General features: G+C 33.8%; 1 protein-coding gene across 1 annotated transcript in view; it reads left to right on the top strand.

The window, feature by feature from the left end:
* Positions 1 to 12,505, top strand: part of LOC124368754 — a 107,067-nt gene that overhangs the window by 81,105 nt on the left and 13,457 nt on the right. Inside the window, exons 2-3 of the mRNA XM_046826101.1 lie at positions 1,446 to 1,568; positions 5,945 to 6,115. Of these exons, the coding sequence (XP_046682057.1) occupies positions 1,446 to 1,568; positions 5,945 to 6,115 (294 nt within the window). The remainder of the gene's footprint in view (positions 1 to 1,445; positions 1,569 to 5,944; positions 6,116 to 12,505) is intronic.

The following is a 12,505-nucleotide window of genomic DNA, read 5'->3' as shown; positions in this document are numbered from 1 at the left end:
TGAGACTGAACAGCTTGTTTGATCTTGATATTGTGCAATAAAACCAATATTCGTTTCACAGTAGCACTGCAGGTCTCGCATGTAGCTTTGTTAATGAGACTGAACAGCTTGTTTGATCTTGATATTGTGCAATGAAACCAATATTCGTTTCACAGTAGCACTGCAGGTCTCGCATGTAGCTTTGTTAATGAGACTGAACAGCTTGTTTGATCTTGATATTGTGCAATGAAACCAATATTCGTTTCACAGTAGCACTGCAGGTCTCGCATGTAGCTTTGTTAATGAGACTGAACAGCTTGTTTGATCTTGATATTGTGCAATGAAACCAATATTCGTTTCACAGTAGCACTGCAGGTCTCGCATGTAGCTTTATTAATGAGACTGAACAGCTTGTTTGATCTTGATATTGTGCAATAAAACCAATATTCGTTTCACAGTAGCACTGCAGGTCTCGCATGTAGCTTTGTTAATGAGACTGAACAGCTTGTTTGATCTTGATATTGTGCAATGAAACCAATATTCGTTTCACAGTAGCACTGCAGGTCTCGCATGTAGCTTTGTTAATGAGACTGAACAGCTTGTTTGATCTTGATATTGTGCAATGAAACCAATATTCGTTTCACAGTAGCACTGCAGGTCTCGCATGTAGCTTTGTTAATGAGACTGAACAGCTTGTTTGATCTTGATATTGTGCAATGAAACCAATATTCGTTTCACAGTAGCACTGCAGGTCTCGCATGTAGCTTTGTTAATGAGACTGAACAGCTTGTTTGATCTTGATATTGTGCAGTCAAACCAATATTCGTTTCAAAATAGCGCTGCACGTCTCGCATGTAGCTTTGTTAATGAGACTGAATAGCTTGTTAGATCTTGATATTGTGCAATGAAACCAATATTCGTTTCACAATAGCACTGCAGATCTCTCTTGTAGATTTGTTAATGAGACTGAATAGCTTGTTTGATCTTGATATTGTGCAAAAAGTAATAAAATAATGAAAAAACAAACTGAGTGGTTCGTTTAACGATTTTTTGTAGTTTCCAACTTTGAATATCTTAGTTTATACGAAACATAATACGTCGTAATTGAAATTCTTAGTTTGTTTGATCAAAAACAGCGTGGAATAATAACAAACAAAAAGTGGTAAATAAAAATAGGATATCGTTTACAAATATTTTGTAATGGTTAAAAACTTTTGACATCGGTTCGGTTGTCTTCTGAATATTTTATACCACCGTAAATTGTCTATTGTTTTATTGGCACTGCAACCAAATGCTTTACTAACTCATCTCTACCAAACTAAAAATACTTGATAATTGTGGAATTGTTAAGCAAGTGTTCGACCAGTTATCTCTTCAGCTACTAAAGACATTATGTATACTCATACGTTAGTATTAAATAAAGGACGTAGTTCGTGTAGAAACTAAACGTCTGTCTGTATTTTCAGGTCATCCAATGAAGAGCAAAATGGAGACCCTGAATTGTCTGCTGGCTAGACAGTTGTGCTTCGAAGACCCTTCGTGTTCTCCCATTCTGGAGACGATCCCGAGGGTGTGCGGCGCAGAGTTCGGTGAGTGTACTTAAATAAATAAATGTTTTATTGCGTTAGACAATATAACACTGTATGGCAATCATCATTATATTTGTTTAAACTAAAAATTTTCCACTCATTCTTACATCTCAATCCCTTTTAGACATACATTATCAACATTTATTCATTCCCAATCATTCGAATTGTCCCACTCTTTCACCTAATCAGTCTTCCAATTCGGTGGTCTCCCAATGGTGTGCCATGAACTCGTCTGTGCTGTAGAATGCTTTTGCAATCAACGCAGTTTTCAGACGGGTTTTTAAATGCTTTGAGCATTGGGGCATTTTTGATTGAATTTGGCAATTTGTTGACGAATTGAACTCCCGCCTGTGACGGTAAACGTTCATGAACTGCCGTTCTGTGTCTCCCAGTTCGGTAGTTCTCCCTGCCCCTTGTTGCGTAAGAGTGTATGTTACTACCTCTTATTGTTTCGCATTTTGACATGAAGAAAAGGCATGTCTCTAATACGTAGAGGCAGGGTAGTATGCTGGGTTTGAATGCTGGCTTACACGACTCTCTCCTTTGCAGTTTGATAATGATTCTGACTGCTCTTTTTTGCAGTATGAAGATTCTGGAAACATTTGTTTTTGAGCAATCCCCCCACAAAACCAATCCATAGGAGAGGTGTGGGTAGATTAGTCCATAGTACGCCGTCATCAGCACCTGAGTCGGGCAATACTCGGACAGATTATACTTAAAAGTATAAACATTACGATAAAAATGTACCGGTGCGAGCACATAGGTAAACGATACGCACTAACGCATGTAAATAGGTTTTAAATTTTTAAGATATACTATTTAATTATCGTCATATGTTACAAAATGTATAACACAATATTTCGAGGATTGAAATCTATCCTCTGTATTAGGTGGCAAGGTATTTCATACTTAACAAAAGAAGAAACAAGAGAAAGACAATAGACTCCAAGCCGACAAATGCTTGGAGTCCGTACACATACATGGACAGGACTTAATTACCTATTGCACGTAACTGTCAATTTCTAAAGGAATCCAATGTAAGTCAGATCTAAAATAATTCATTCAACTGCTTTTGGCTAATTTACAAGAGCATACTTTGACGTAATTAAAAAATCTGGATAAGTTTTCGTTTGTTACACAAGATATTCAATAAAACACTTTTTAGAACGATAATTTTTGGTATATGTCGATTACCAATAATTTAATGCAATTCACTTTAGAACATTATTGTATTATATGCACTTTGACAAATTATGCATTTCAATTATGAAACCCCACACATCAAAGTGCGATTAGTAAGCTAATTGTAACAAAGAAAGGTTAATTGGGAGTAAAGCAATAATTCCCTCTTATTGTATACTACATAAAGAGCAAAGCGCTATTGTGACGACATGATAGAAACACACAAAGCACTTGCGATTTGTGGAATTAGAGGAAGTTGGATGATGTTTAATCAGCAGATCACTTCTCAGCTTACTGCGCGTTCGATTTCAAACTCGTCAGAGCTCATATGATTTGCAGAACTCTCGTTTCTTTGAGACTTATTATTAAGTGTCACATATGTAGCAAAATAGAGTAGGCTGCCTAATTAACTTCCGGCATATTCAATTCAAGAATATAACGAATGCAAAAACTACATACTTAACTAAGATAGACAATGTTATAATAACACGTATCAACGAATTTTGCTTTATTTCAAATACAAATTTTAAGTTACCCAATTAATATGTTGACCTAGATATCCGTTAACATAGTTGTGTCAATATTTCAAAAGTGACAAGAATTGAAGTTAAATATTTTAGGTAGCCTGTATATAATTTTATATCCACGAATGTTAAACGTTCTCGGTTATTTAGGGACCAATTATACAGTCCTGATGGTGCAATCACGCTCCTCATTCGTGAAGTGTTAGTCCTTCTTCCTATCTGTGAAAGATACGGGAGATTTGGTGGTGCAGACATGCTCCTCATTCGTGAAGTATTAGTCCTTCTTCCTGTTTGTGAAAGATACGGGACAGTTGGTGATGCAAACAAGCTCATCTTTCAGTAAAGTGTTAGTTCATCTTCCTATCTGTGAAAGATACGTGATATTTGGTGGTGCAAACAAGCTCATCATTCGTGAAGTGTTAGTCCTTCTTCCTATCTGTGAAAGATACGTGATATTTGGTGGTGCAAACAAGCTCATCTTTCAGTGAAGTATTAGTCCTTCCTATCTGTGAAAGATACGTGATATTTGGTGGTGCAAACAAGCTCATCATTCGTGAAGTGTTAGTCCTTCTTCCTATCTGTGAAAGATACGTGATATTTGGTGGTGCAAACAAGCTCATCATTCGTGAAGTGTTAGTCCTTCTTCCTATCTGTGAAAGATACGTGATATTTGGTGGTGCAAACAAGCTCATCATTCGTGAAGTATTAGTCCTTCCTATCTGTGAAAGATACGTGATATTTGGTGTTGCAATCACGCTCCTCATTCGTGAAGTGTTTAGTCCCTCGTCCTATCTGTGAAAGATACGGGACAGTTGGTGGTGCAAAGATTCATTTTGTGCATTGTTAGTCGATGATTCTATCGGCAAAGATGTGGGACAAGTTATATGTCAAAATAATCAAGCACATACCTAGAAAAGCATGACTATTGTCAGCAGTTCCAAAATTGTTTGATAATATAGTTAAGGCCATAAAATGTGTTTCACTTCCGGTTTTGCTTTGCAAAGGCTCTAGACGTATTAGCTAAAGTGCACACTATTAGCTATTAGCTCAAAAAGCATTGGAAATATGCCAGTGAAATTTCTAGGAAATGCTTACTGAAGTAGACAAAACCGAGGTAGTACATTTGAAGCCTGGCTTGAGAAAGCAATGTACAGTTTATAATAACAATTTGTTACAGAGTAATTAATATTTTCATTACAAAAAGTTAAATTTGCTATAGGTTTTTTGATACTTAACATAACATAATTTTAAGAATATGTAAGTTGAATGTGCCAAAACACCTAAAGTGAGGTTTACGCGTGAACTGACAGTAATAGCTCTTTACTCAATAGCGTCGAGATGTCACTGCATCAACATTAATACTGCCTAATTGTTAACATGTTAAAAATTGTTATTTCGTTTATTTGTATTAACAGTATTGCTTACATCTATGTCGTATATTATACAGGGTGTAAATTAAGTCCTGATACATCTGGATATATGCCAAACGGATTGAGATATCGATATAAAAACTTCACTTACCTATTAAAATGCTTTTTGGGACATTTTGGAGAGTAAACATATTTCCCTTTTCCAAAGGGGGTGGAGGGGGGGTCACTTTAAATTTTCAAATTGTAACACCTATCTTATGACATGCCATTTGAAAGGTAGATTCAAAAGAAACAAAATGACATAAACAAAACATCTCTACGTCGAACCTAGCACAATTTATGGGCAGACAACCCCTTACATCTAAAGGTGTAAATTAAGAAATTATACGCCAATATATATATTCCAAACGGATTAAGATATCAATGTACAACCGTCACCATACTTATTAAATTACGGTTTTGGATATTTAATGTAAAACATTTTACCCACCCCCCTTAAAAGAGGGATAAAAGAGGGTAACTGTAAATTTTAAATTGCAACCCTTATCTTGTAACATGTCTTATAAAAGGTCTATTCAATATACACAAAATGATACGAAGAAAACACCTCTACGCCGTTTCTAGGTATGGGCAAGTAACGCAAAAAAATAATAATCTGTAGGGACAATGCCAATGCCTTGCGCATATCAACACAATGCATGCGTGCTATCTTTTAGTATATTTTTTTATTATATATATTTAAAGTTACCCCCTTTTACCCACTTTTGAAAAGGGGGGATTAACATTTTGTAACCTAAAAAAATCCAAAAACGTAATTTAATAGGTATGGTGAATGTTGTACATTGATATATCAATCTGTTTGGAATATGTCCAGGCGTGTCAGGACATAATTTATATATCTAAATTATGATTCACAAATATAAGATGTAAATTTAAGATCCAAACACTAACTAGTTTCCAGTCATTTATAAGCGTCAGCCAACAAGATAAGGACGCTGAGAACTCCAAATGTCTCGCCATGTCTTTACCTAGTTGGATAACGCTGATAAAATTATTGGTATGACGATCGGTTTAAAAGCTGAAATTCGGACCTTTGAGGACGTCATTGGGCATTTTTAACCTCTCAATACACACAATTTCTGCCCTCCACAATACGTTTCGTGGAATCCGATTCCTATTTTAATAATTAATCCATTCATTTCCCGACAAACCAGTTGAGTTCTCATCAGTGCAAAGTGGCTATAATCTACTGAACCAAGTGTAACACACAGCCGTACTCATGCAACAGTATTTGTTTCAGTTTCGTGTTCGACTGTAACGGTCACAAAATGCCAAGCCGCCCTCAGGACTCTACAGCTGTTCCCGCTATTCAAGCCAACGTGTTTGTGTCGGGAACCTCAATTGGACCAGGAGTGCAACTCTTTCCGGAACTTTCTATTCGATCATCCGTGCATGTTCGTCACGAAAAAGGGTGAGTCCACATGTCACGCTTCGTCTATTGAATAATCATCATTGTACTGATGACGTGTGTTTGGTGTGCCTGACTAACAATTTGTAAGATCTTTTAATAGCCTATCATCATTTGTACGTTATTATTATCTTTAATAAAACATTACCGGAAGTATTGCAGACAAAAACAAGGTCACTTAATTGAAGGTGAAAGCAATGTAAGCCAAAGTAAGTGTTTAAATATGATATTGTGTTGAAGAAGTTCTCAGATGATCTACCACCCTGGTTATTTAACTCTGACCTACTTCCCACCTATTACACTGTTGGAGGCCTTTAAATAAGGCGGCATTGACTTTATTCTAATCACTCTTGTCTGATCTCGTCGTTATAGAGTATTATTATAGAATGACGCTGTACTAACTTTAAACGCCTTGCATGCAAAACTTTTTCGATGCAAACTTGTAATTGCTTGAATAACATTAAAATGCAGCTCGATAACTTGGCATTTCTCTAAGCGCAAAATTATTTATAAATTAAGGTTGTGCCATAAATTATTGATGAGAACTTTTGTTTAATTTAATGTCATATCAATTTAAAATAATCTTCCGTGAACACAGAAAGCAGAAATGTTTTTTATCTTTTATCACTCTACAAGGGACAAATTGGGAGATGTTGGAAATTTTGTAATTCACCTAAATTTTTATGGTTGAAAATAAAAATGTGGATTTTTACATTGCGTCTATGATTTATAAGCACAATGCGTTACCACTTAACGAAATTATATTTTTTTTTTCATAAAATATAACTTAAGAAAATTAAGCGTTTTGTGATAAAATTTTGTTCCAAATGAAATTAATTTTTCGCAAATTAAGAACATGACTATCAGACCCTCCATCGTGTCCCTTTTTTATTTCTATGTTATGGACGTTGAATCTGGTATTACTAAATGGATGACTATTGAAAAGTGATATTATTGTTGTGTATCTGTCTAATTAAATAGAAATAAAATTAATTAGCGACAAAACATGATAAAACAATTCTGAACTGTTTTAATCAATAGTTACGAAACAACATAAAAGTACTTTTTCAGGGCATGAGAATTTTTTGCTGTTACTCGATTTTGTAACTTAAAATACAACACAATTATTTTGCGCGTTAGTCACTGCTTCCAAAATATTTTCTAATTTAAGCTAAAACATACTTCTTTAAATTATTGAAATACTTTCTTGCATGCACTGTAAATAATTCAAATCCTTATCTTCAACAGTTTTTGGTCCTGATTATAAGATGCCCCAGATTTCTTCTTTAACAGCTTAAAACTTCCCATGAAATTATAAAAAAATGTTTTCCGCTCTTCTTGCCCTCAGAAAAGTCCCCTTAAAAGGGGCTGAGACCAAAATTTTGTAGAAAATTAAAAATAAATATTTCAACCAACAATTGGTTTTCACTACTTTAACATACGGTGATTGTACTATATAGATATTTAACGCATCTGGGGCTTTTCAAGTACTCATATTATCTTCTGAACTGCCGTTAATTGGAAACCTAATAACTGGTGTTTTGACTTCAAATTGGTTAAAAACCAACGTCTGTGTATAAATAATTGATAACACTTTACGACACTGAAATGTCTATAAACATTGAAACTATTACATAAATTACTTGTGTTTTGAATTCTACTTGTATCACATGTTACAATACATTTGTAACAGTATAATTCATTTTAGCCTCTAATTTTAAAATATTCATGAAAGCCAATCTATTGTTTATTTTCTTCTACAAGAGATGATTTCCAGTGGACATGGTACACTTAAAAACAACGATATCAAGTGGACAAGCAGTTGGAATATGTTATTACATATTTAACGTTGTTGTAGTTTTTCACAAAACTGCAATTTTATTAAATGTGATATGCATTTAAAAATATTTCAATGGATACAAAATTTAAGATATACTCGATTGGATTTCATATAACCCTTTTTTATGTATTAGTATTATTTATTATGTATAATAATATAACAGTTTAAAAAACCGAACTCTTTTTAGATAAAAACTATTTGGGGCTGCAAATCTACTTCATTTTAAGTATTATTGCAGCAGTTTGGTGTTATGAAGGATTACCAAAACTTTAAATAAACTAATATAATATACACAACACGAAGCATAGTTTTCTAAACTGTTTTACTCTAAACAGCTGATTTAACGCCAATGAGCTGATTCATTAGTTAAATTTAATTTATTACCATTTAATGTTATTTGTTTTTTTTTTTTTTTTTTAATTTGACTTTCATATTCCCTGAGTATGCGATGTTATAAAACATGGTATTATGTTTGGTAGTACTAATCAGTTGTTTTTTATTCTATTTTAATGATACAACCATTGTTAGATTTAGAATAAGGTTTACAACATTTTAATATTCTTGTAAAATTTTCATACAGGGTATCGATTTTGCGGAATTTAACATCAAAATTTATGATTGGCTGCCATTTTGAAACGAGTAAAGATACAATTTGTTCATATTTTTTTTCAAATGGGCATACAAAATGTCAACACAACTGCAAAGTTTCATAACTTTATCTTTACTGGTATAAAAGATATAACTTTTTGGTAAAAATCACATAGACAGATAGACGGAAAACTAAAAGTTTTAGGACATACCTCCATATGAAGTTTTTTGCTCATTTTCACGTCTAGAACAAATTACCACAATATTGGAACACCTTTATTAAACACCCTGTATAATAATACAAAACCCAATATTCACGTAGTATGTTTTTATAACAGTTTAAAAACCGTACTCTTTTTAGATAAAAGCTATTTGGGGCTGCAAATCTACTTCATTTTAAGTATTATTGCAGTTAGGTGTTTCGAAGGATTACCAAAACTTTAAACAAACTAATATAATATGTAAATTGTTTTTTATGTTTTATAAATTTTAACATAAATGTATTGTGAATTATTGATAACATTACAAAATTTACGGTACTCATACTTACGGAACCCTGATGTTATTTACCGTAATGTACTATTTACACAAACATGTAATCACACAATGTATTCACAATGTAGGTAAATTAATTTAGCTCAGTACCTATTTGTACCGCATTGTACGAGTATCTTTCACATCAAATACTTTTATGAGATTTATCTGCGGGAAATTAAACGCAGGTGGCTATAGATAGTTTTACAGCATTATTATTATTTTGGGCAGAGTGCTTTGGCTTTTATTTGAGATTTACAGGAGAAAAAACGAATTTAAATTCATATGCACTGTAAAAAGTTCAGGAACACGTCAGGATCCTCAGAACTGATGCAGTTTGTGGGTTGGAAATCTATTATTCCCCCTAAACTGAGTTTTATGGGCGACGCATAATTAAAATCGCCTTCTCAAAGCATAAGGGATACGTTGTAGGGATACGCATTTGCCTTCCCTATGGCCTCTGTGATACCTTGGTTCCGTTGGTCATATCTGCGTGATACAAAAGGTTGACTCTGAAGGGTTTAGGTTATGGTGGATTTTGACATCCATTAGGCTTCCATGAGGTACTAACCGATTAAGATTTTTAATTTTTACTATCCATAGTGTTCATGTTATTACTCTAAACTTCAACAGCGATTCAAAAGCTTACGCAAGGAAAGGGTTTTTATGATAAATATGCATACATTTTATAATCAACACTAAAATGAAAAAACGAAACTTACTTATTTTTAAAGGCCAGAGCAAATAAATGAATAAATTAATAAGTAAATAAACTGATTTAAATATTTTTAGTGGAATGGTTATGTTCTACACTGAAACCCATTTGAATACACGACACTGGACCAATCACCTCTTTAACCATAGGTTCAGCAGTGGTTAAAGCAAATGTTTTACGTATTAATTTATTAAACTTTATTAAAATGTTTTATTTTTGCCTAGTAGGATGCCTAGGATGCCTATTTCACGGTTTAGTGAAGTGAGGCGTTTATTTGCACTGTTTAAAGGGCCCTTTTCAGGGGTATAAGTAGTTGTTTATGACAATTGGACTGATGCTCTCTTTTTGTGAGTTTTAATAAAATATAAATCGAAATTACAAGTGTAATTATCTATTAATAAACATAACCTACCATTTTTGCTTCCAAATAACTGTATTTGGACAGTAAATAAATCATTAGCCAAGAAAAGGACTAATCCAGGTCAAATTTAATGACTGCGGTAAATAGGCGATCTAAGTTTAGCCATTAGGGTTGATGAGTTTTAAATTGCATAACGACAAACAGGCATATTTCACCTTTCAAAACAAGGTATGAAGCTACAGCTCAAATATCAGCTACCACACACGCTAATATCAAAGAAGGTTTTATCTGGGTTTAAGAATTTAATTTTTTGGTAAACAATAAAATTGGATGTTTACAATCAACCGTGTACAATGTGCTTTGTGAACTGTGCTTAACAATACAACATAAGTTTATTTTTCAAGCATTCACCTCCCTATTTTTAAAACCACCGAGTCAAATAAGTATTTTATGTGCGTATAATGTTTTGTTTAAAGAGAATCACTTTATCTCAAATTCAGAGCTGAAACTATGCAACTTTCGAAGACCTACATCACCGCAGTAGAACGTTTTTATTATATAATACCAATTGTGCTTCTTAAATATTTATGGTTTTCACTCTCTTACAACGAAAATATTTTGTAGGGACTTCAAGTTAAAAACTGGCAACATACTTTGTACTAACCACTTTATCAATATTACTGCGTAGATTGATAGGTAACGCACTGAGGACATCTATAAGAACTTCAAGGTACATTATAGATACATTTATAGACACGGGTTTTTAAATAAAGCAGACTCATTTTCGCTACTGTGCGAATTTGTTGAATTTTTTCTTTGATTTTATTCTTAAATATTACTCAACTTTTACTCAATTTGTTGTATAATATATACATAATTTTAGAATTAGTTTCGAATTCATGCGAGCACTTTTATGTTTTAAATTGGAACATTTCGGATTTCCTTTTTATTCTAATGCTACGTTTGGAAGAAAGATTAGTATTTACCAGTTCTAACATTTACGCGACTGGCGTCTCAATAGTTGAAATCTAAGTTTTCATGTTCACACCACGTTAAAACATTGCTTTGAAAATTACACTCACGATCTACTGATGCATTACTGTGAAGAGTTATCTCACAGATGTTTTCAGTTTCTTCGGTTTACAATCTGTTAACCACAGATGGGTCTTTATAGCAATGTTTGAACGTGGTGTGAACAGGAAAACTTGGATGCTGATTAGTAGGCGTGTTGAATGAGTTACAGGGTTTTACATATCCCCATTGCATTGAGTTCACAGTCATTCATTACTTCCTAAACATACAATATTTTAGTATGTAGTGTTATGTAGAAAACTACTTTCATATCCTGAAAGCCCCTGTTTAATATTATTCCTATATCTCTCAGTTTATTAGGTTAAGTAAAATAATGCAGATTTTTGAACACAATATTCTGGCCAACTCTAAAGCAGTGTCAATTTATGTATATTTGTGAATTCAAAGAGCCGGTTTGAACCTTAGTTATGTTAGATCAAAAGAAGCGATAGAAGTATAACAAATGTAGTATATTTACGTCAGTAAAGTTCTTTATACCTTGCAAATTCACAAATATACGGAGATTCGCGTGGCTATGGTGAACCAATAAATTTCTTGTATTCATATTGAATATTAAATAGAAAAATGTGCTTTATTAGGAAAATACTAAGTTCTAAATACTGTATTTTATGTGTTGCAATATTGGGTTACACAGCTTATACAAGCACGTGCTCCCTTTATATTGTCTGCAGTGCATACGTTACGCTGGGAGCAGCATCGTCTCAACCTTAAAACCGGAATATGACATTAGTTTTGAGTAGGGAAATACGCGGTTCTACTTACTGTATTCCTTGTGTTGCAATGTTAGGTCACAAAACTTGTTATACAGGCACGTACTCACTTTATAGGGTCTGCAATGCATACGTTACGCTGGGAGCGGCATCGTCTCAACCTTAAAACCGGAATATGACATTAGTTTTGAGTAGGGAAATACGCGGTTCTACTTACTGTATTCCTTGTGTTGCAATGTTAGGTCACAAAACTTGTTATACAGGCACGTACTCACTTTATAGGGTCTGCAATGCATACGTTACGCTGGGAGCGGCATCGTCTCAACCTTAAAACCGGAATATGACATTAGTTTTGAGTAGGGAAATACGCGGTTCTACTTACTGTATTCCTTGTGTTGCAATGTTAGGTCACAAAACTTGTTATACAGGCAAGTACTCACTTTATAGGGTCTACGTTACGCTGGGAGCGACATCGTCTCAACCTTAAAACCGAGATATGACATTAGTTTTGAGTAGGGAAATACGCGGTTCTACTTACTGTATTCCTTGTGTT

Source organism: Homalodisca vitripennis, chromosome X (genome assembly GCF_021130785.1).
Source record: "Homalodisca vitripennis isolate AUS2020 chromosome X, UT_GWSS_2.1, whole genome shotgun sequence".
NCBI lineage: Eukaryota > Metazoa > Arthropoda > Insecta > Hemiptera > Cicadellidae > Homalodisca > Homalodisca vitripennis.
Note: the sequence above shows the minus strand (reverse complement) of the source record. Positions and strands in the feature narration are given on the sequence as shown.